This window comes from Indicator indicator, chromosome 1 (genome assembly GCF_027791375.1).
Source record: "Indicator indicator isolate 239-I01 chromosome 1, UM_Iind_1.1, whole genome shotgun sequence".
NCBI classification, from domain to species: Eukaryota; Metazoa; Chordata; class Aves; order Piciformes; family Indicatoridae; genus Indicator; species Indicator indicator.
In genome coordinates, this window is record NC_072010.1 from 23,855,855 (window position 1) to 23,878,491 (window position 22,637).

The window sequence follows — 22,637 nt, forward strand, 5'->3', positions numbered from 1 at the left end:
AAAATAATACACTGATTCCTTATTGTATAAAGAAAGAAGACTTCTGTTTGTTTCTTTTAATCTTTCCAATATCCCCTTGGTAAAGGAAAGGCAGCTTATAAGGTGATTTACACAAAGGTAATTTTTAAGGGTCCTTTTAGCCTTTAAATAAACAAGAGGTGTTCACTGTAATGTAAGCAGTGTTCTGTTACCTGCTTACTGCAGTTTGCTGTTGCTTTTTATTCATAAGATACTGTTGCATAATGTACAGCTCACTGTTATCAAAAGGTCCACATATCTTTTACCATAGAGTCATGCAGTGGGTTGGGTTAGAAAGATACCTGTAAGTATGGTCAAGTCAAGCCCCCGTGCAGTAAGCAGGGACACCTTCCACTAGATAAGTTGCTCAGAGCTCTAGCCAAACTGACCTGGAATGTTTTCAGGGATGGGTCATCTGCCACCTCTCTGGGTAACCTGTTCCAGTGTTTTATCACCCTCACTATATATACTCTATATATATACACCCTCTTTTAGTTTAAAAGTGTTACCCCATGCCCTGCGGCAACAGGCTCTGATAAAAAAATTCCTCCATGTTTTTTATATGTCCCCTTTATGTATTGAAAGGTGCAATAAAGTCTGTCAGGAGCCTTCTTCAGATTGAACAACCCCCAATCTCTCAGCCTTTCTTCATAAGAGAGGTGTTCCAGCCCTCTAAGATTTATTATAAACTTTCCTTTGGACCCATTCCAACAGATTCATGGCTTTGCTAAGGACTTCCAAGAGCTGCACCCAGTGCTTGGGGGGGGTTTACTAGGGCGGAGTAGAGGGAGAGAATCACCTCCCTTTAGCTGCTGGCCATGTTGCTTTTGATGCAGTCCATGGTGCTGTTGTCTTTCTGGGCTGCAAGCATACTTTGCCAGTCTGTGTCCAACTTTTCATCTCTAAGTACAGTCAAGTCCTTCTCCACAGGGCTGTTCTGTCACATTATCCCTCAACCTGTGTTGATACTGAGGATTGCTCTGACCCAGGTGCAGAACCTTGCACTTGACCTTGTTGAACCTCATAAAGTTCATGCAGGTCCACCTCTTAGGCCTGTCAAGGTGCCTCTGGATGGTATCCTTTTCCTCAGGCATGTTGACTGTGCCACTCAGCTTGGTGACATTCACCAGCATTGATGAGGATGCACCCAATCCCACTGTTTGTGTGGTTGGCAAAGATATTAAATGGTGTTTGTCCCAGTATGGATCCATGAAGGACACCACTCGTTACCAGTTTCTTATGACATTGAGCTGTTGAATGCAACTCTTCTGATGTGATCTGGCCAATTCCTTAGCCATCTAACAGTCCATCCCTCAAATCCATATCTCTTCAGTCCTTTGCCTTTTCCTTGTTTCTGTCCTCTGCCCTGTCAGCTCTTTAGCTCATCAGACCTTTTTATAGGCCAGTTTAACTCACTGGAAAAGCTTGTCTGAATTTTGTGCTCCTTTGTGACTTCAGTTAGTCTGTGCAAAATCTGACAAGGATGTGAGCTGTTGGGGATGGTGGGAGAGGAGAAAAGAGACTGCAGCAGCAAGTCATTCCATCAGTTCATCTGCTTGAGGAAGCATAACCATAGCCTTAATAACTATACCAAGTTCATAGCATATTTTACATGACATTTTTCAAGTTTCCAGGATAAAAGAAAGAAGCATAAGTGGTTTAATACATGGCCCATTAAGCTTGAAAGTGCATTGCTGTGTGCTTTCCCGTATTACAGGTATTGCACATGGCTGCAGTGGGTTGTTTCAACACTTGATTCAGCAGTCATTTAGTTGGCTGATTTTCTTGATCTAATGCCCAAATCTTGTACAGTGTGTGAAGATCACTAATAATTTAGTGTAATGTTACAAATACCATTGGTACCGCTCTGTGGTATCCAGTACCGGCACACCCTTTTTATTTGCTTTTTGTGTTTATGTCCAAAATAAAAGGACAATTAATGTAGAAGAATGTTTATTATATTCCTAAATGCAATAAAAGTCTTGGACTCCAGTGATATAGCTCTATTGCTTGGTGATTAGAATAGTACATCTCAGAACAGTATTAAAGCTTCAAAAAGAAGAGCAGAAGTAGCAGAACAAAACTGAAAAAAACCAACAAACTTTCCTTTTGAGGAATGATAGGGAAAACAGGGGACTTTCAAAGAAATAAATATGTTTTATAAAGCCAAGGCAGGCTTAAAAAGGAATAACTTGCAGGTTGTAAGTATTATGAACCTTTTTGATTGTGTTGTATTTATGTGGTGAGAAATTGTCTAGAGTGCCAGTTGTGTGATCTTTATATTTTATTTACTCTGGAGAGCTGAAACTGGTTCAGGCCAAGGAATTGACTAAAACTCCCCTGAACAAGTTAGAGAAATTTTCGTACTAGCTATAACATGGAGAGTAAAGTTGTTAAGTGTTTTAGTTGGGTTGGTATCTGCACAGCTTGTAATTGTATTAAAAAAAATCAGGTTCCTAGCTAGACTAAATACCTGATAATAGAGTTGAATCACAGTGTGATAGTGCTGTTGCCACTGTGTGAAAAATTGGAGAGCTTGCCTTTCCTTTATAGTCCAACAAGATTGTATGTTCTGAGCTAATTCATTCATTTTTACCTTGACTGAGACCCAGACCATGCTATTACTTGTACAACTTCCAGCTCTAGTTTGAAAACTAAACATGGGCTTGAAGGCACATGGATTGATACTTTATGTTTTTAGGCTTAATTATAACTACTCGGTGTATAAGTCAGGGCATACTCTCTTTACGTGCTGCTGAACACAGTGAAATTGTCTCATCTCATTTTGTCCCTCTCATCTCATCTCATTGTGACCCTCTCTTAAGTTCCTGTTGAGGACTGATTTGAAATTAACTGTTATATTTTCCTACCCTGCGTTTTTTTTTCCCCTTTCTTTTATTTTTTCTTTTTTAATTCATGGTCTTGGTTTTCAGCATTCTGACGAGTTCTGTAATGTCTGTCCTTGCCCAGTATTACAGATAGGTTTGATCTGAACTGGATTTTCATAGGTCTTCAAGAATGCCTAGGGATTATTGATCTGAGTTAGTGCTGTAGTGCAAGAAAGTGTTAAAAGGGCATCGTAGTGTGGGAGAGTATCTTATACAAGGGAAGTCCATTTCTGGTATCCCCATCATAAGAAGGACACAGAGCTGTTGGATGATTCAGGGGATGGAACATCCTCTGCTATGAGGATAGGCTGAGGGAGCTGGGGTTGTTCATCCTGGAGAAGAGAAGACTCTGGAGGGACCTTATAGCTGCCTTCCAATACCTGAAGGGATCCTACAGGAAGGCTGGAGAGGGACTTTTCATAAGGGTGTCTAGCAATAGGAAAAGAGGGAATGGTTTTAAGCTGAGGGAGAGTAGGTTTAGATTGAGTCTTAGGAAGATGTTCTTCAGTATGAGGGTGGTGGGACTCTGGAATAGGCTGCCCAGAGTAGTTGTGGCTGCCTCCACCCTAGGGGGGTATAAGGCCAGGTTGAATGAGGCCTTGAGCAGCCAAGTCTAGTTGAGAGGCATCCCTGCCATTGGCAGGGAAGTAAGAGTAGATGGTCTCTAAGGTCCCTTCCAATCTGAGCCATTCTATGATTCTGTAAGTAATGAAAAGGAAACAGTAGTGGCTGAAGGAAAGATACTACATTGATGACTTTGCAATTTAACTTAATAACCTCCTGCATCTTAAAGAGAGATGTATTTATTCTAATTAGTTCCATTGAAGTCAGCAGGAGCAGAACTGGGTTCCTGTAGTTCTAAACCCCTGTGTTTTTCTGCCTGATTCAAGTTTAGCCTCAGTATCAGTGAAGGAATCATAGAATCAGTCAGGGTTGGAAGGGACCACAAGGATCATCTAGTTCCAAACCCCCTGCCATGGGCAGGGACACCTCACACTACATCAGGCTGGCCAGAGCCTCATCCAGCCTGGCCTTAAACACCTCCAGGGATGGAGCCTCAACCACTTCCCTGGACAACCCATTCCAGGCTCTCACCACTCTCATGGGGAAGAACTTCTTCCTCATGTCCAGTCTGAATCTCCCCACTTCCAGCTTTATTCCTTTCCCCCTAGTCCTGTCACTACCTGATAGCCTAAAAAGTCCCTCCCCAGCTTCCTTGTAGGCTCCCTTCAGATACTGGAAGGCCACAAGAAAGTCACCTCAGAGCTTTCTCCTCTCCAGACTGAACAGCCCCAACTCTTTCAGTCTGTCAGTGATCTTAAGGAGCTGCCTTCTGGTGTGCACCTCATCCCTAATGAAATTTTCCACCACAAATGTATCTGTGTGATATGTGAGAAGGACAAAATTTTGCCCTGGATTCAAGAAATCATTTAAAATAGAATATGCAGTGTCACTTGTAAAATATGCACTAGAGTTATACAGCAGCAGTACTGTGGAAGAGCTAGGAAGTCTGTAACATCATTGAAATAACATTAGGAGAAGTTTCCCAAAACTGACAGTTTTCCATAAGCTGGCATCAGGATGCTCTTCTGTAGTTAAAAATTATGTTTGCAGGATAAACTTTGAATAGTTCACTATGAAATAAATTTCAGCAACAGTGTGGGGGAGGGGTTGGCTGGGTTTTTTTCAAGTGTTCCACAGCAGCCGCCTATGACTGTATGAGATCATTCAGTGGGTTAGATGCAGTAGGTTGGGATGCCAGGCAAATATGTGAGAGACCTTGTAGAGTGCAAACAATAGATAAGCTTGCAAATTCAGGGCCCAAGCTGTTAAATCTATTATGTGAATTAATTTACAGTTTTGAGTTCCTAACCTAAACCAGAAAATAAGTATTTTCAGTTAAGAAAATACTCTTCTGAATTCATTTCCACAGCATATACAGGCTATGTTACTGTTGGTATGATTTATTTTTTTTTCCCCTAAGATCTGATCTAATTTTTCTTTAATTGTTTTATTTACTTCTTATTTTTCAGGAGTCTTTGAAAAGTCCTTAGTGGTCATGACATTGTTACAAGTGACATAAGTTAGCCAGTGGCTCAGAATGATGGATACCCTGAAGACTACAAATGGTTTGCAAGTGATTGGAGAAGGGACTGGTATAGGGAAATCGACACTCCACATGGTGGGGTATTTGGGAAAAGTCAGTTGACACTTGTTTTACATGTGTGCAAAGTTCATATCTTTCTCTGCTTTGAGAGATTTTTAATTGGTCTTAATTTTACAAAAACTAAGAAAAATTACCAAAATTATTTTCCACGGAAATCTATAACAATGGCGAAAGATTATTCTAAATAAACCTGTGCCTGTGATTTTTTTGCTGGCACTGTTTCTTATGACTATTTGCATTCCTATGAAAATGGGTGTGTCTTTCAAAGATCTGAACACAAATTCCCTGGTAATAAAGACTCCTATGGTTTAGTTCAAGTGGAATGAAATGTGGCCTAATTGTGTTGTTAAAGATACCTTATTATATATTTGAATATTTAAATAAAAATATAACATTTATTTAGAACACTCTACCATATGAATACATATAGTATAAATATTGAAAAAAGTAATCTATATATTTTTTACTATTGTATTAGGTATTATATTTAGAAGTTGCACGTTAATTTTCTGTCTTGGTATGTATATATGTCTTACCTTGGAATAATATATGAAATACATACATCTGTGCTGCATTATTTATTTTTTTTTAGAACTCTAATCTTGTGGAAACACCTGCACATGAGTATTGTCCAGTCTGCAAAGAGAAGGGACAGATCCAAGTTTTACGGGCCTACCGCCTTAATTTTCAAGAGTCCATTTTCCTTTGTGAAAATCCTCAGGTATTACATTAATTAACAGTTGTGCTTGTGTAGAGGCCTTTCCCTTCAGTAGTTATACCTCTGAGTTCTGAGATTTCCTTGGTGGTTTCCAGCAGACTGTTGAGATAGGACTCCTGTGAGTCCAGATGCTGGATGATATTTTCCTATATATGGCAAAAATATAACTAACCTTTGTACATGCAGTGCTTAGGTGTAGCTAGCTACCCTAAAGTATTAAAATGGTTAAAGGCTTATGTAAAAGGGGAACACAAGGGCACCAACTAAACTTCTGTACCAATCAGAATAGAAGGTAAAATTTTGATTATTCCTGTACTAATACATGACTCTTGCTGGTCTGAGTCTCCCAATTCCCTTCTTTAAATCTGGGTAATGTAGGTAGGTTTGTAATTATAATGTTGTTTGGTTCAGTTTGGTTTTCTCTTCTTTTAAGTTTAACCTTAGCTGATTTCCCGTGCTGCTTAATATTTGAGTTGTGATTTCACTGCCTGTCCACCACTGTTTCACGTATGTGGGGAGCATACCAATCCCATATGGACTAGTGCCCTTAAACTAGACTAGATATGGGTCTCTGACTTACTCTTCCCTTCCCTTCCTGCTTTTAAACAATCATAGTGTCATTCTGGAGATTGGTAGCAGCAATTTGACTATATTCTGGTTGCAGAGCAGCTATGTATGTAGGACCCTACCAACATCTGGTCTAATGCATCCGACTAGCCTGAAAGATACCTTGCCAGTGATCTCTCAGGCCAAATATGTACTCTGAAGGAATGGGTTTAGCAGAATAAGAGAAGACTCTCCTTTGCTGATTAGGTTGTTTTCAAGGGTTGGAAATGTGTACTGGAAAAGTACTGTTGATTATCACTACTGATATGTTTACTTCACAATTGCTTATGAGATGGTGGTTGGATAAAAAAACACCTTCCTGTCCTATGTGTTGAATTTACATATTGATTTCATTAGAGTATCACTTTACAGAAGCAACATTGAATTTTAAGAGTACGATTTGTCCTTTTTTAAGCTCTTGTTCACCTGAAATGGCTTTGTAGATTTCACTGTAACTTTCTTTCTTTCCTTCAGTGTATCTACCCGCTTGGTTATAAACCGTTAAACAGCATAATTACTTCTGCTGATTCAGAAAATCATCAAGTTCCACCTACTCATAAGAAAAGGAAATTGTCTGTTATCAATGACTTGTCTCCTGTTGAATCACATCCAAAAAAAGCGAGAACTAATAGTGTGAATGTTGAGCACACTGTTAATGCAGACTCTGTTGTCAAATGCCATCAGAATAGTTTATGTATTCCCAAGTCAAGCCCACATGATGTGTTACAAAATGGCCAGCAAAAACCTGTTAACAGTGTGGAGTCCTGCCTGCAGAAGGTCGATTTTGAAACAACCACCGACACCAACAGCTATCAGGAAAGTCTGCCTAAGGCTTCTAGTCCTGGAACACAGCTCTTGGCAAATTCTCAACTTTGCTCAACAGCATCTGAAGTTTTGCTTAAAGATGATAAAGGTTCCACTAATAACACAGATTTGTGTCTTCAGTGGAGAAACAGCCATAAGCTTTGTTGGTTAGATTGTATTTTGTCAGCGCTGGTACACTTAGAAACATTGAAATTTGCTCTGGCGGAAGAATATAATGATGGAACATGTTTACTCCAGAAACTCTTAACAAAATACAATCAAGCAACTGTGCTTCTGAGTAGCTGTAAAAGGAATAAAGTAAAAGGTGAGTAAATTTAGTGCTGTTTCTTCACATACAGATTGATCTCATCTGATTTGCTACAAATATGTGGAATTTAGTGTAATTCACCCAAACATGCCTCCGTTCTATTTCAAGATAACAAAAAATGAGTTACAACTCACCATCAATTTGCAGCCTTAGTGTGCTTTATCTAGCAGAATCTTAGTAACCTCTGAAATTGTTTTTCTTAGGGCAAACCTGCACAAATTTGAAAGCATCAAACACTAAGCATCTCTGGAATTTTTTTGTTATATCCCACATAGAGAATTTGTGAATTATGTAATTGAGCCTTACTTTGTTTCCTTCCCCTGTGTTAGTTAGCATATGAGGATGCTGTTCTGATCTTAAAAATAATTTCTGTTAGCATATTAGGATGCTGTTCTAATCTCAAAAATAATTTCTGTTGTGGCTTATATCCTTGCATAAATGGGCAGTTGCCTTGTCACATCAAAAATAGTACAGCTGGGAACATACATTCTCTTCTGGCTCCAGCTGCACTCACAGAGGGAATGCTTATCCTGCACGCTGTGCTGTGGATGATAGTGCTTCCTCACCTGCTTCAGTCAAAGTCAGCCAAACACATTAACTTGGTTCATTTTCTCTGGAATAGCTTAGTGAATACTCACATGTGCAGCTTTACAGGTTTGAGGACTGTAACCTACAAGCACAGGGACAATGATGGGCAGCTGGGGAGCAACGTTCCAGGCAACACAGCTGAAGTCAGAGAAGCATGTGTCACTGTAATGTGTTAATATGGCCTCTGGTCATTTTCTGTTAGGTGGATTCAGTTTAAGACTCAAGCTAAGATCTGTTTTCCCTGAGGACAGGGATATTGGGGATGTCGGTTGACGAGAAGCTCAACATGACCCCACAACGTGCATTTGCAGCCCAGAAAGCTAACCGCAACCTGGGCTGCATCAAAAGAATGACCACAGGTGGAGTGAGGTGATTCTCTCCCTCTACACCACTCTCATGAGACCCCACAGTTCGGGGGCATCCAGCATAAGAAGGACAGGGACCTGTTGGATGTGTCCAGAGGAGGACAATGAAGATGATAAGAGGAGGCTGGAGAACCTCTCCTGTGAAGAAAGGATTGGGATTGTTCAGCCAGAAGAAGAGAAAACTCCAGGGAGACCTTATAGCAGCCTTGCAGTACCTAAAGGTGGCCTGTGGGAAGGAACAACTTCTTACTAGGGCATGCAGTGACTGGACAAGAGGACATTAAACTGAAAAACGATAAATTTAGATTAGGTTAAGGAAGAAATTCACTGTGAGGATGGTGAGGCAGTGGAACAGGTAACCCAGTAAGGTTATGGATGTTCCCTCCCTGGAAGTGTTCAAGACCAGATTGGGTGGGGCTTTGAGTAACCTGTTCCAGTGGAAGATATCCCTGCCCATGGCAGAAGGACTGGAACTAGATGATCTTTAAGGCCCCTTCCAACACAAACCATTCTAAAATTAGTCTTCTTAAACTGTCCCAATGGTGTCAAAAGTCTGTACTTTCAAGAGTTGGAGGATCAATATAGATGTCTGGTTAGCCAGCACCTTTCATGTTTTTTGTTTTTTGGTTTTTTTTCATTAAATGTGCCAGGGAAAGTGTATGTTTTAATACACATAGTCCCAGAACAGCATAATTGTCCTTCCTGGGAAAAATAATAGGTATGCCAAAAATGGTTTAATCCACCTTATGGTGCAGAAAAGATTCTGATTTAGTTCATATACTCTGCTTGCTAGAAAGCCCAGATACTTGATTTTAAATTTTCAGCTATTATCTGGAAGCCCTCTACCATCACAGGACCTGTCTGAGATGTTTTTCTTTCCCATTGGTTGTGCTGTGTTTGCAAAAGAACTCTGCTGTGTAAGAACTGTTAAATGGGGATGTTAGGTGTTGGAATACAGTGTTTGAGGTAACTTAACCCTTTTCATTTCCAGGAACTACTGCAAAAGAAATTAGGTTGTTTGGACTACAGTGGAAAAGGGATTGTATGAAGAGTATTGTGTAGAATACGTGTAGTATTTGTTCTTCCCTTCTGTTTAATTTTTCAGCATCTTTTGAACACAATTGATTTAAAAACTGTAAAAAGCAATTGAGCTGCAAGAAACTACCTTTTTTATAGATACAGATTTTATAAGTAGTAAGTAGTTTCAACAGCTATTCTAAATCCTTTAATTTGTGCAGGTAATGTAGTAGAAGCTATGCTCTTGCTTCTGCTGAAAGAATGTTGGTTTTTTTTGTAGGAACAATGTAATTTGCAAATGTAAAATGCTAAGATATATACATCAAGTTATATGTATTTTTTTTCTGTAGATGTGCTTCCAAAAGCAGAATCTCATCTCAATGAAATCAGAAATAGATTGTTTACACAGCTTCAGCCTCAGCTTAAGTGTGAATTGGGTAAGTAATTAGTGCAGCATCTCAGTACTTACTTTCAGGAAATTTACATGTGGTAGTTTTCGACTATGCCTTCAATATTTTTCACAGATCTTGAGCAGAAAGTAGTAAAAATGTAAATAAATCACTACTGGGTGTAAAAAGGAAATTAATGATTATGCTAAACAATTCCATTGGAGAGAGATCTCCCATAAGATTTGGTTCCCAAAACAATCTTTCTCTCTTCTTGCTTCTTCACTGGGGAGATACTAACAGGCTTTGCTGACCTTGCTTGCATCGCTTTTATTTTGGCTAAGTCTGTGCTTCTCTCTCTCTTCCCTTTTGTGTACAGGGGGTAAGGGGGAGGCAAGGAGGGAGAAGCTGTTGCAGCTCCCCTGGTCTTTTGGCCAGGGAGGTCCTAGTGCTGTTTATTAATTGTAAATATCTGTAATATTGTAAATACTGTATATTTGTACATATTCATTGCATTTCACTGTAAATTGTAGTTTTGCCTGTAAATACAGCTTCCATTTGCTTCTACTGAGCTGGTCTGGCAAAGTTAATGTTGGAGGGGGGGAATTTTCAACCCACCACAACATGTTAAGCCTTTTATGTCAGTCAGTACATAAAAATATGTATGTGCATATAAGACAGTTTACAAGTACATTTATTTTGTTAGTGATATATTTTACAGTGTGATCTACTGGTTTGTCTCCTGACTTTTTTGCTTTTTAAAGTGTATATTCTCATCTTTGTAACTGTGCTGTGGTCATGAAATAGTCATTGGTAACACCCTAATAACATGGATCAATTTCTTTGTTGTGAGGATTAGAAACACAGCATTTAAGGGACAACTGAAATTAAAGTCATAGTCATAAGCTTCTCTTAGTACTGAGAGCTGATTTCAGACGTTCAGTGACTCTTTTTTCTGCCCCATCTTTGAAGGCAAGGAGGAGAGTCCAGTGTTTGCACTGCCTCTACTCCTACGACTGGATCAGCAAGCTGAGAAACTCTTCTTGCATTCATTTTCAGTGAAGTTTGAATGTGTGTGTTGTGGCTACAAAGAGCAGAACCGGTGAGATTTTTTTCAGTGGCTTCTATATAACTGTCCTACCTTACCTTTTTGAATCTGCATATAATAGTTGATTTTCTTCAGATCTCCAGGGTTTTTTACAGCGTAAGCTTATGGATGGAGTTCCGTGTGTTCTGCCTTTTTAGGCTAGTGTTTGCAAATAGTTTACTGCTATGTCATGTCTTAGGAAACCTTGTTACCACTTAAGTAAGAAAGAAATAATAGGCAACTGTGTGAGTCCTGTGCATGCTCTGATTTTGTGGTGAGAGTATACAAATTGTTACGGTTCTAAAGAATATATGCCTCGTACACTTTCACTGTTGAAGCATGAGTAGATCTGGTTATTTGAAGGAAACTCTTTTGTATTTCAGATGTTTATTTTATATATTATTGAATCAACTATTTACTGAAAATCTCACTGAAGGTTTGCAGAAGAGAGGCAGAAGTTGTGAGAGTTGGGGCTCTTCAGCCTAGAGAAGAGAAGGTTCAGGGGAGACCTTATAGAGGCCTTCCAGTACGTGAAGGGAGGGCTACAAGAAAGCTGGGGAGGGACTTTTGGCAAGGGCTTGTAGTGATAGGACAAGGGGGAATGGATTGAACCTTGAGGAGGGGAGATTTCGGCTGGAGACTGGGGAGAAATTCTTTACGGTAAGGGTAGTGAGACACTGGAACAGGTTGCACAGGGAGGTTGTGGATGCCTCCTCCCTGGATGAGGCCTTGAACAACCTATTCTAATGGAAGGTGTCTGCCAATACCAGGGGGGTTGGAACTAGACGATCTTCAAGGTCCCTTCCAACCCAGACCATTCTATGAATCTATGAATCCGTATCTGTTATACTCATTTGGATGACAAAGAATCAGAGATTCTCTCATATAATTTATCTATTTTAAAATAGTGTTACTGGGAATTAATTTCTTGGGAATTAATTTAGTTCTGTGTAGCTGCAGGTACAAGCTAGTAATTTAGGCTCCTTTTAGAGTCAACAGAAAAAGAGAAACCTTTACTTGAAAAATACCTGTTTCTCTCCAGTGTCTTAGATTTATACAGTGAAACTGTAGATACCCAAGTGAGATGAGATTAATACTGTCTACTGTGCTGCTGGCTAATGTGTTGTCCTGGTTAATAGGATGTGTTCAAGAGCCTTCGTTACATACTGTGGGTTTTATTTTAAGGTGAAAAATCTAGGTTAGGTTGAATATAGAGGAAGTCCTTTCTGTGGCTGATGAATGAATAAACTACATTTTTTCACTTTTAATATCCCGTACATTGTATTCCCATACAATGTAACCTCTGTGTAATCTCTGCTCTGAATGCTCTGTTTTGAAAACAAGACCTTGTGTAACATGGATTCTGAGGTAATTTGTTACTGCTTCCTCCTTTCCTTGAGATTCTGTATTAGCTAGTAAATTGTAAGGGTCCTGGTACAAGCTCTGTCTATGGTGGAAAGGAAGCAGACACAGCATGCTAGGGTAGAAAGAGCAAATGATATGAAGCTGAAGGCCACAGACCTACTGAAAAGAAATAGTGACTGATACTGTTTGGCAGAACTGAATGCAGTGTTGACTTGGATGTGATGCAGTCAGTGTCACACAAACAGTATCGATTTGAACAGAATTTTATCTTTATCATAATGTTTTCATAACTTTTTTCTTGTGATAAAGTTTGTTTACTGTTTTTCTGATCAGCAACTCAGCTTACTTTATTTGTTTGTTTGTTTGTTTGTGTGCATGCGTCCAGGTTTAGGAAAACACTAACAACGTTCACGAATATAATCCCTGACTGGCATCCACTTAAGGCTATTTATGTTGGACCATGTAATAACTGTAGTGATAAATCTCAAAGAAGACAGATGATTTTGGAAAAGTAAGTTTGAATATATGCACTTGAAAAATGTATCATTCTGAGACTTCATTTATTTGAACATAAAGTTTTTAAAACCTTGGTTTTGCAGAGATGATACACTTTAAACTCTGATACTCACTTTTAAAGTTTTTTAGATTCTTCTTAAATGCTGAAATAGCAAATAGCATGTAATAAACATGAAACAGAGCAGTGTTTAACATGCTGACCAGCACATATGTTTGAACCCCATCATAAATACTTACTACCATGTAGTAAGTATAGACAGCTGATATCCAGTGTCAGCCTGTTTACAACTCCTGCTGTTGGTTGATAAAACTGTTGTTTGATCATCTGTTTACTAGGTTGACTTGGGAACAATGTCCTTTCCTACTGCGGTTATGGCAAATTGTTTCCTGTTTTTCACCTTTTCCCCACTTCCAAATTCCCTTACGTGGTGTTGGTTTTCTCCCCTAATCTCTAACAGATATGCTAGATATGCTTTGAGATGCCTTTCTCTTTCCTTTGGAACTTTTGCCACTCTTTTGTTGTAATAAATGGGTTCTTTGTCTCTTTTTTTAGAGTACCCTCAATATTAATGTTACATTTTGTAGAGGGCTTGCCACATAACAACCTGAAGAACTATTCATTTCAGTTTGAAGAAGACACCTACCAAATAACATCTATTGTTCAGTATCAGACAGATAAGAAGCACTTCATAACCTGGTCTTTGAATCCTGATGGTAAGAATCAAAAATTCTATTATAATGCTTCATGAGTCTACATCAAACCCTTAAGGGTTACTGCCATAGTCTCCACAGCCCATATATAACAACAAGGTTTTCTTTTGTCTGCATTGTAGACTTCATGTTACAATTTTGTGAATAATTGTGGGAACTTTGTTCCTCAAGGTGAGGGCTTCAGATTGGTTTAACTGATTTGTTCAGCAATGTTCTGTCCTACACTGTAATCACTGCAAAAGTCATTTGAGTAGTTTCCTGCCATAATTTTTTATAAAAGTTAAAAAATACAGTTTGAGTGTGGCTATGGGACAAACAGTATTGGTTATTTTGAAGCCAGTTATTAGTTTGTTATTGTCTGGAAGTAAGAGAACCTTTGGAACTACCGACATTAATGGAATTTCTTTTCATTAACTTTACTGCACCTGAGAGGTGGGAGGTACAAGCCTGTTAGGAACATTACTAATGGTATGATGGTTGTACCATTGACAGAACTCCATAATCAGTGAAGGTGAGAGGTTGGAGTTTTAGTTTCTGTGCTTCTATAGAGAGAATGGAGTGCAATGTTATCAAGTGTTGTGACATGGAAATTTTCTGAAACGTACTGCCAGAGTTTAAGAAGAAATAGAGGATGCAGCTGGGACGTGCCTGGTTAGGAATATCCTGTAGTTCATATATATATAAATATATATTTAGATTCTTAAAGCAGTAAAATATTTGCTCATGATTTGTGAGCAATTGGCAGATGACGAGGCAGATTCTTAAAATGAGCAGTTTCTTTTAACCCTCCATATCTCACATCCTGGCAATGTAAAGGTCTGCAGAGAAACTTCATTTGAGAAGTGGTTCTTCCCTCAGACCTTTGTGGGTATTTTCAGACAAGATGTCAGAATCATTAGCTCAGACAAAACAAACAACCTAGCTTTGTTTTTTGTTTGACTTATTACAACCTCTAATAGTATTGCTGCAAATTATGCTTATGTTTCGTCTTTTTACAGTGGAAATCCCTCATTTTTCTCTGATGTAATAAGGAATGGAGAAAACCCCCCAAACCTTTGTTTTCTGCTAATCAGGGGAACGAGTTAATAAGAATATTTGGCAAGTGTCTGGGGGTAGAGATTTCAGTTTTGAAAGTCTCTGAATGTCTACACTGGTTGCTATTTCTTTTTCAGGAACTTGGCTTGAATGTGATGATTTAAAGGGGCCATATTGCAAGAGACGTAAAAGATTTGAAGTTCCTCCTTCAGAGATTCATATTGTTATCTGGGAAAAGAAAACATCCCACATGCCAGAAGAGCCGAAATCACAGTTCCAGCATAAAAATAATGAAGATTTTCCTCTTAATGACGTACAGTTGAATTCCAAAGTCTTACACTGTGGTCCTGATAATGCCGAAGACAACATACCTGCAGAACATTGCAAAAAGGACTCTGTAAGAACTCCAGATAAGGAACAGCAGTGGGTACCTGAGGATGAAACTACTGTTCATCATGGTTCAGAAAATCCAGCACATGATGATCTTGTCACACTGATACTTGAAGAAATTAAAGTTGACTCAGAAGGTCAATCGCTGCCAAATGGACAGATGGTGGGAAATAACCTTGTTGAAATGGGCACACCGCAACAGCAGGAATTAGCTTTTTCACCTAACACCCCATGTACAAGAGAGTTGGCTGGAACTAGTCTAGTTATGAACAATGAATGCATGTTATATGAAAATTCCAGAATTTGCTTACCCCTAGAAGAGTTGAAGCCAGCAAATACTGACCCTCCTGTGCCCAAAATACAGAACTCTGACCTGTCGGATTCATTGCTTGCTCAAAGAGCAAATAGCAGAACTAATTTACCTAACACAGAACATGGATTAAATTCAGAACTACAGCTGAACAAGAAGTTGTCACCAGTCAAGGATATTACACAAAACTCACTTGACTTGAAAGATGCAAGCAAAATTGTAGTTAATTCTCAGGTTGCCAATTCTGCTGCCAATAAATCGTTTCAGCCTTCACACAAAGACCAAAAAACAGGATTTGTAGGAAGCTGGGTAAAGAAATTATTAAGCAAGAATACTTCTTTTGTACCTTCAAGTGCCTCATCTCTCAAGGACCAGAGAAGCTGCAAATCTCCCTCCATGCAAAAAATAAGTGAAGTGCGGCTGCCGGTCAAGGGAGCAAGTAACTTTGGTGGATTTCAAAGCAGAGGTACAACCAAAACAACGGAGACCCCAAAGTCATTGATTCCTCAGAGTAGTAGCAGCACTCATCCTTTATCAAATTTCAAAGGATTTTCTCAAAGCACTCGTCTTCCAACAGCAAGTCATACCACCTGTTCAGGTCCAACTTGGAATAAGTCAGGAAATACTCTGGGTACCTCGGGTAAAGTGACTCAGGCCCATTCACCTGGCCATAACTCTGTGAAGGCAGCAGAGTCAGACAGCGACAAAACAAAAAAACTCCGTCTAAAACTGTTAAAAAAACTTAATGCTAAGAAGAAGAAGTTGGCTTCGCTGGATAGGCTAGCAGTGGAACAGGTGAAACATGAGAAAGCTGTGAGTGGTGGTGTAGGCACCCCATCACAGACTGAATCTCACAATGACAGTGAGTTGTTGCAGAGCTTTTTGAGGGAACTGCAGTATCAGATGGATGTTGCAGACAGTGAATCGGGGTGCACTAGCCATAGTAACAGTGACGAAATACTGGCAGAATTGCTGTCCCCTACTTCAACTGTTGCTTCATTAGAGGCTCCAAAAAGTGAAGATGAATGTATGTATATGGAAATGGTGGACAGCAGTGTTCCAGTGACGGTGTCGGATGAGCAGACCAATGTGCCACAAGCAGCAATGACAAGTGAAGACCACAATTACTACAGTCCTGTAAAGGACAGTCATTTGGAACTTCTGACAGGAAGCAAACCCAATGTGAAAAAACTTGCTTTTGAAAGCTTCATCAGGGAAGATATCTTTGAAGACTTGTTCTCCATTTCAGCACCAAGCTCAATGGCAGGTGACATAGATTTACCTCATTTTGATGAAACTCTGTTTGAAACTTGGTAACTCTGTGGTGTCTTGTTTTTAAGTATTTTTCAATATTACTTATATTTGTAAGCAAAGCACTATTAAATTATGTTTTCTAGTTTAATTTCACACTGGCTGTACTTGAACAATTTACATTTGAGGTCTTTTTTCTTAAAATGTTATTGTAGCGAACAAGGTTTTAATGCATTTCATTTTTCTGCAAAGCAGTTTTTTTAGCTGCCACATATGATGATTTTTAATTAAAAGCTCCTACGGGTCTTAATTTTTGCTACTTTTAATGTGGAGAACTTAAGCCACGTTCTGCTGAGTTTGAGAAATAATGAATTTCAGTGGTTTATTTAGGTAGTAGTGATTTTACAGGACCAGCCAACTATGGAGTTGTTTTGTCCAACATTAAAGAAAAAAAAATACTTTCTCTAATCAGAGATGTGTATTCTTTGATACAAAGATCATCTGCAACACTAGAGGCTGTCATTCTGTTGGGAACTCCACAGTGCTCAGAGTTACTGTTCTATAAGCTCATCCTGCTGTACACGACCCTTGAATCCATGGAAAGATGGATACGTGGTAAAATTTTCCTGTTTATAGCTACAACATGTGCTGAGTTTTCATCTAATCCTGGGTAACGGTGCTGGTTTTGCACCAGACTGAATTTGGGATTTATCCCAAAGAAGTAAATAATAACACTTGCACAGAGTTTGGAAGTTAAACGAAAATAATATTTACAAAAGTAGACTAAATACAAAAGGTAATAAATATATACATGTCTATCTATCTATCTAGATATAGATCTATAACCCGACAATGGCTCAGTCCCCCCCTGAATCAAGCCCAAAGGCCTTGTTGCATAGCTGAAATTTCTCTCTCCCTGTCCCTGCTGCACTAGGCCTTACCTCCCACACAGCAAACCCAAACAATGTTAAGTGAGGAGAGAAAGTAAGAGCAAAGCGCAGAGGAGCATAAGGGAGAAAGAACAAGCTCTAACTTCAGATTATATAGAGATTTCCAGGGGGATGGGATAAAAATATTTCATAATGTCCTGTCCAACTCCCTGGGGATCATTCAGCTCCCTGGTACTCTGGAATACTCTGGAAAACTTTTATTTGTAATAGGACATTAGTCCTGTAACAGTAACTGAAAATACAATCTGTCAGAATGTTCTTCTGAGCCTGGTTGTTTTTCAAATCCTCATCCTTACTCTTCCACTAGGTGCAGTTCAACATAATTGTTATTACAAAGCACGGCTACAGATTTAAATGGTTTTGGATTGCTTCAACCAGATTCAGAAAGTATGGGAAAAACTGTCAGCGGCACTGAACTCACCCTGCCAAGGTGTTTCTGTTGCAATTAGGTACATGCTTATCAAACTGGCACTTCAGACAATAAATGGTTTCATTCTTGAAATACAAGTCTTTGGAAAGAACTGGAGTTCCTTGTTTGTTTTAAATGCTGTAATTGGTAACGCTGCAATAGAAAACAGATGAATGGATTCTGAATGTAAAGTGCTAGTGTACTGCTGGTGAAACTGTTTTGCCTGTTTGTGAATTCCTTTATTAAAAAACAAAATGCTGACCAAAGTTAAGAGTTTTATTTATCAGTGAATAACACAGGTGCCTCTGTAGGACTTGAGTAGTTTTCCAACCAGTGGTTTCTACATGTGCACACCAGTAAAAACTGATGTGTCTCCCAACCCTGTCTACTTGTTGCAGAGGTTTCCCCAAGCAGTGGGGAGCTACTTTCAAGTGTAGGTACTGTCTGTGACTGACTAGATTGCAGCTACCTGCAACTGTGGAGTGGGAACTCCACCACTGCCTTGGAATGCGACACACACTTGGAGGTGAGTGAAGCAGTGAGCCTGGGGTTGGCATCATTCAGAATGCAAAGGGCAACATCTGAAAGAGACCCCTCTAGAAGATAAGATAGTCTTGGTGGTAAGGATCATTATAAGGGTAAAGCAGAGAAGGGTATAGGGGCACATCTGCTGGGAATATATGCCTAGATATAAGCAGGAATCTCTGGTCATGCAGCACTTCTGCAAACTGATGTTACAGGTCCTTGTTCTGCGGCTGTGTGGGCTACAGCGTGGGGTGCACATACATATGGAAGCTCCAAGAACAAATAAATAGTGCCTGAGATTAAAATGTGAAACTAAATCTGAGAGTGCTGCACGTTGTTTGCTTCCTTTGTTCTGAAATAGTTAACTAAAGGTGACCCTGTGCAGATCTGTTTCCATAGGTCTTTTGCTGGTCTGATCCTGTGGAAGCGTAAGATTGAATGTAAAATTCATGACCGCAGGTATTTCGGAGTTTGGCGGTTACCGGACTTTTAAATGTTTGGAACTAGTTTCGAGATGCAGGGCTTTACTTGCCATAAGGAGAATACAAAGTGGTGTATCAGTTTGCTGCCAGGAATACATAAGGTGGACGTATAGCAAATATGATTAATGAGCAGAAGTTAGTCACTGTGTTTTGGAGGTTTTATCAGTGTGACTTTCCAAAAGTCTAATGTCTGTGAGCACTTGAAGGGATTGTATTTTACATGTTTCTTCATCTTTCTTATCATCTTGGCAGTTGGTATCTTCTGATTTGGGAAAAGCACAATTGTAGCACTTGCAGATTTACAGCTTTTAGTTCAGAGTCAGCTCTGTGGTGGAGGTACCACTCTGGTTCAGATCTTGCTACTTATGATATATTCAAACAGTTTTTGTCGAAGAGCATGGGGAAAAAAAAGAGCCGCCTTCTTGCATCCTGCCTAGAATAAATCAGCCCATCTGCAAAGGAGCTGCCTGGAGGGATTTTTAGCTGTATACCTGCTAGAGCACTGTTCTAGAAATTCATTGTGGTGTTCATTACAAATCTGATTTTGATGGGGGTTTGGTTTTCGGGGGGTTTGGGGTTTTCTTTTGGTGTGTTTTTTTGTGTTTTTTTTGTGTTTGTTTTTTTTTTTTTTGGAGGGGGGGTTTATGTGTGTGTGTGGCTAGCTATTGCAATTTATTCTTCTTCCAGCATTGTTTTTTGCTTTAGATAATCATTTCCTTCCTGACAATGTATTAATGAGCAAGCACGTCGTGTCTGTGTTCCTTTGCAAAGCTACACAGCTGCTGTTCTCCATGTGAGCCCCTTTGTGCTCAGAGCAAAGCATGTTACTTTCCGAGCAGATTATACAGCTCTAAGCATGTGCTGTGCTTTAAAGTCCACCAGGATTCAGTCTCAGAGTGGAAGAGCTTACAGTCTAAGTATAGATCTAAGACACTGTGCAGGCAGGGCAGAGAGAGAATAAGGTTAACAGGGTTACAGGGCTGATGACATTTGCAGCATGCTTAGTTTTGCACCACCATGCACAAATACAGTGTAGTTTTTACAGGGGAGATGCTGAAGCTGTGCAGTGCAGTGCAGTAGAACCAGGTGGAGCCATGGGAGCTCATGAAGGGCAGTGGATAATGGGACAGTAGTCCAAAGCAGCAGGCCTGACCTACATTTTGGGGGCCAGGTGCCTCCAATTTACATTTTCTAGAGAGAAACTAAGGAAACACTCCAGAGATGTTTCTCCCTGGGCATGGGTCTATATTACTCTTTTATGTAGGTGACTATCTAACAGGGCTTCTATAATGTTTAAGAGAGGGTTTGGGCTAGCTATAATCATGTCCAACTTAGAGACAGGGCAAGTAGTCAACACGTTTAAATAACCTGTGAGCTAGAAAGCTTGGCAAGATGCTGAGAAACCCACTACAGAAGTACCTGGTGAGGAAGCATCTCCCCTTTCCTCTTTAGAAAAATGAACTTCGATCAAAAATTAACATTCCCAAGTGCTGCAGTCAATGGCTTAATGTCAGAATTGAAACCAGTGATGAGTGGCCATCCTCAGAGGCTGATACTGGGACCAGTGCTGTTTGACATCTTTGCAGCATGGGCAGTGGAATTGAGTGCACCCTCAGTGAGTTGGCAGATGACACCAAGCTGGGTAGTGCAGTCAGTATACTGGAGGGAAGGGATGCCATCCAGAGGGGCCTTGACAGGCTTGAGAAGTGGGCCTTTCACAGGCTGTGTAATGTGTGGATTGAGAGCAGCCCTGCAGAAATGGTCTTGGGAATGTTGGTGGACAAAAACCTGAATATGAGTCAGCAATGTGTCCTCACATCCCAGAAAGCCAGTCCTATCCTGGGGTATACCAAAAACAGTGTGGCCAGCCGTTCAAGGGAGGTGATTTTTCCCCTCTACTCCACTCATGAGACTCCACCTGCAGTACTGCATTCAGTTCTGGGGCCCCCAGCATAAGAAAGACATGGACCTGCTTCAGTGGATTCAGAGGTGGGGCAGGCAGGGCACGAAAATGATCTGGAGGCTGGAACACCTCCCATATGAAAACTGGCTGAGAGTTGAGGTTGCTCCTGCAAAACCTTGAAGCAGCCTTTCCATACTTAAAGGAGGCTTATAGGAAAGATAAGGAGGAACTCATGGCTTTCCCTGGAGCGTTCAAGGTCAGCTTAGATGGGGCTTTGAGCAACCTGATCTGTCAGAAAGTGCCACGACCCATGGCAGGGAGATTGGATGATCTTTAAGGTCCTGTGGTGGGTTGTCACAGGTCCTCTCCAACCCAACCCATTCTAGGGTTACGAATTTTGGTCCTGGTGACTCGTCCTCTTGCAGAACCCTTCAGTGTAATCGCCAGAGATGCAAGACTGAAGTTAGGAGAGCCCCAAATTATTTTTTATTCCTCCTAGATGACATGCTAAGGCACATGGAGGACAGGGAAGTGATTCAAGACAGCCAGCATAGCTTTACCAGGGGCAAATCCTGCGTGACCAAACTAGTGGCTTTCTACGATAAAGTGATTATGTCAGCGGACAAGGAATGACCTATGGATGTGATCTATCCGGACTTCTGCAAGGCCTTTGACACAGTCCCCCAGAGCATCCTACTCACCAAGTTGGAGAGATATGGATTTGATGGGTGGACTGTTCAGTGGCTAAGGAATTGGCTGGTTGGTCACATCCACAGGATGGTGCTCAACGGCTTGAAGTCCAGATGGACTTCAGTGACAAGTGGTGTCCCTCAGGGGTCTGTACTGGGACCTGTGCTGTTTAATGTTTTTATTAGTGACATAGACAGTGGGATTGAGCACACCATCAGCAAGTTTGCAGATGACACCAAGCTGAGTGGTGCTGTCCATACACCAGAGGGATGGGATGTCATCCAGAGGGACCTGGACAAGCTGGAGAGGTGGGCCCAGGTGAACCTCATGAGGTTCAACAAGAGCAAGTGCAAGGTTCTGCACCTGGGCCAGAGCAATCCTCACTGTCAATACAGACTGGGGGAGGAGGTGATAGAAAGCAGCCCTGTGGAAAAGGACTTGGGGGTGCTGCTGGATGAGAAGCTGGACATGAGCAGGCAGTGTGCACTTGCAGCCCAGAAGGCAAATCACATCCTGGGCTGCATCAAAAGATGTTTTGCCAGCAGATCCAGAGAAGTGATTCTGACACTTTTGTTCTGGTGAGACCTCACCTGGAGTAGTGTGTCCAGGTCTGGAGCCCTCAATACTGGAAGGACATGGACCTGATGGAGGAAATCCAGAGGAGGGCCACAAAAATGATCAGGGGGTTGGAGCACCTCTGCTGTGAGGCCAGGCTGAGGGAGCTGGGGTTGTTCAGCCTGGAGAAGAGGAGGCTCCAGGGAGAGCTAATAGTGGCCTCCCAAGTACTATGAAGGGGGCATACAGGAAGGATGGAGAGAGACTGTTTACAAAGGCCTGTGAGGATAGGACAAGTGGCAATAGCTTCAAACTAGAGAAGAGCAGATTTAGATTGGATGTTAGGAGCAGATTCTTTGCCATGAGGGTAGTGGAACACTGGAACAGGTTGCCTGGGGAGGTCATTGGGGCCCCATCCCTGGAGAGATTCAAGGTGAGGTTTGACAGGGCTCTGGGCAACCTGATGGAGTTGAGGATGCCCCTGCTGACTGCAGAGAGAGTTGGACTACACGACCTTTGTAGGTCCCTTCCAAGTGAGACCATCCTGCGATTCTGTGTGATTCTGTTAGTAGG

At 40.7% G+C, this 22,637-nt stretch overlaps 1 protein-coding gene across 1 annotated transcript; it reads left to right on the top strand.

The window, feature by feature from the left end:
• Positions 1-5,007: 5,007 nt before the first annotated feature.
• Positions 5,008-16,667, top strand: USPL1 (ubiquitin specific peptidase like 1). Its single transcript, XM_054399962.1, has 8 exons — positions 5,008-5,106; positions 5,666-5,794; positions 6,872-7,526; positions 9,850-9,936; positions 10,858-10,987; positions 12,723-12,848; positions 13,407-13,567; positions 14,737-16,667. Exons 1-8 carry the CDS (start codon positions 5,008-5,010, stop codon positions 16,614-16,616), a joined length of 3,267 nt encoding a protein of 1,088 aa, XP_054255937.1. The 3' UTR covers positions 16,617-16,667.
• Positions 16,668-22,637: the final 5,970 nt, after the last annotated feature.

Excerpts from the sequence above, each read along its gene's own strand:
- USPL1 (XM_054399962.1), top strand. The coding sequence starts at position 5,008 with ATGATGGATACCCTGAAGACTACAAATGGTTTGCAAGTGATTGGAGAA. Across the intron at positions 10,988-12,722 it reads GGCTACAAAGAGCAGAACCG|GTTTAGGAAAACACTAACAA; the intron begins GTGAGATTTTTT and ends GCATGCGTCCAG. Across the intron at positions 12,849-13,406 it reads AGACAGATGATTTTGGAAAA|AGTACCCTCAATATTAATGT; the intron begins GTAAGTTTGAAT and ends CTCTTTTTTTAG.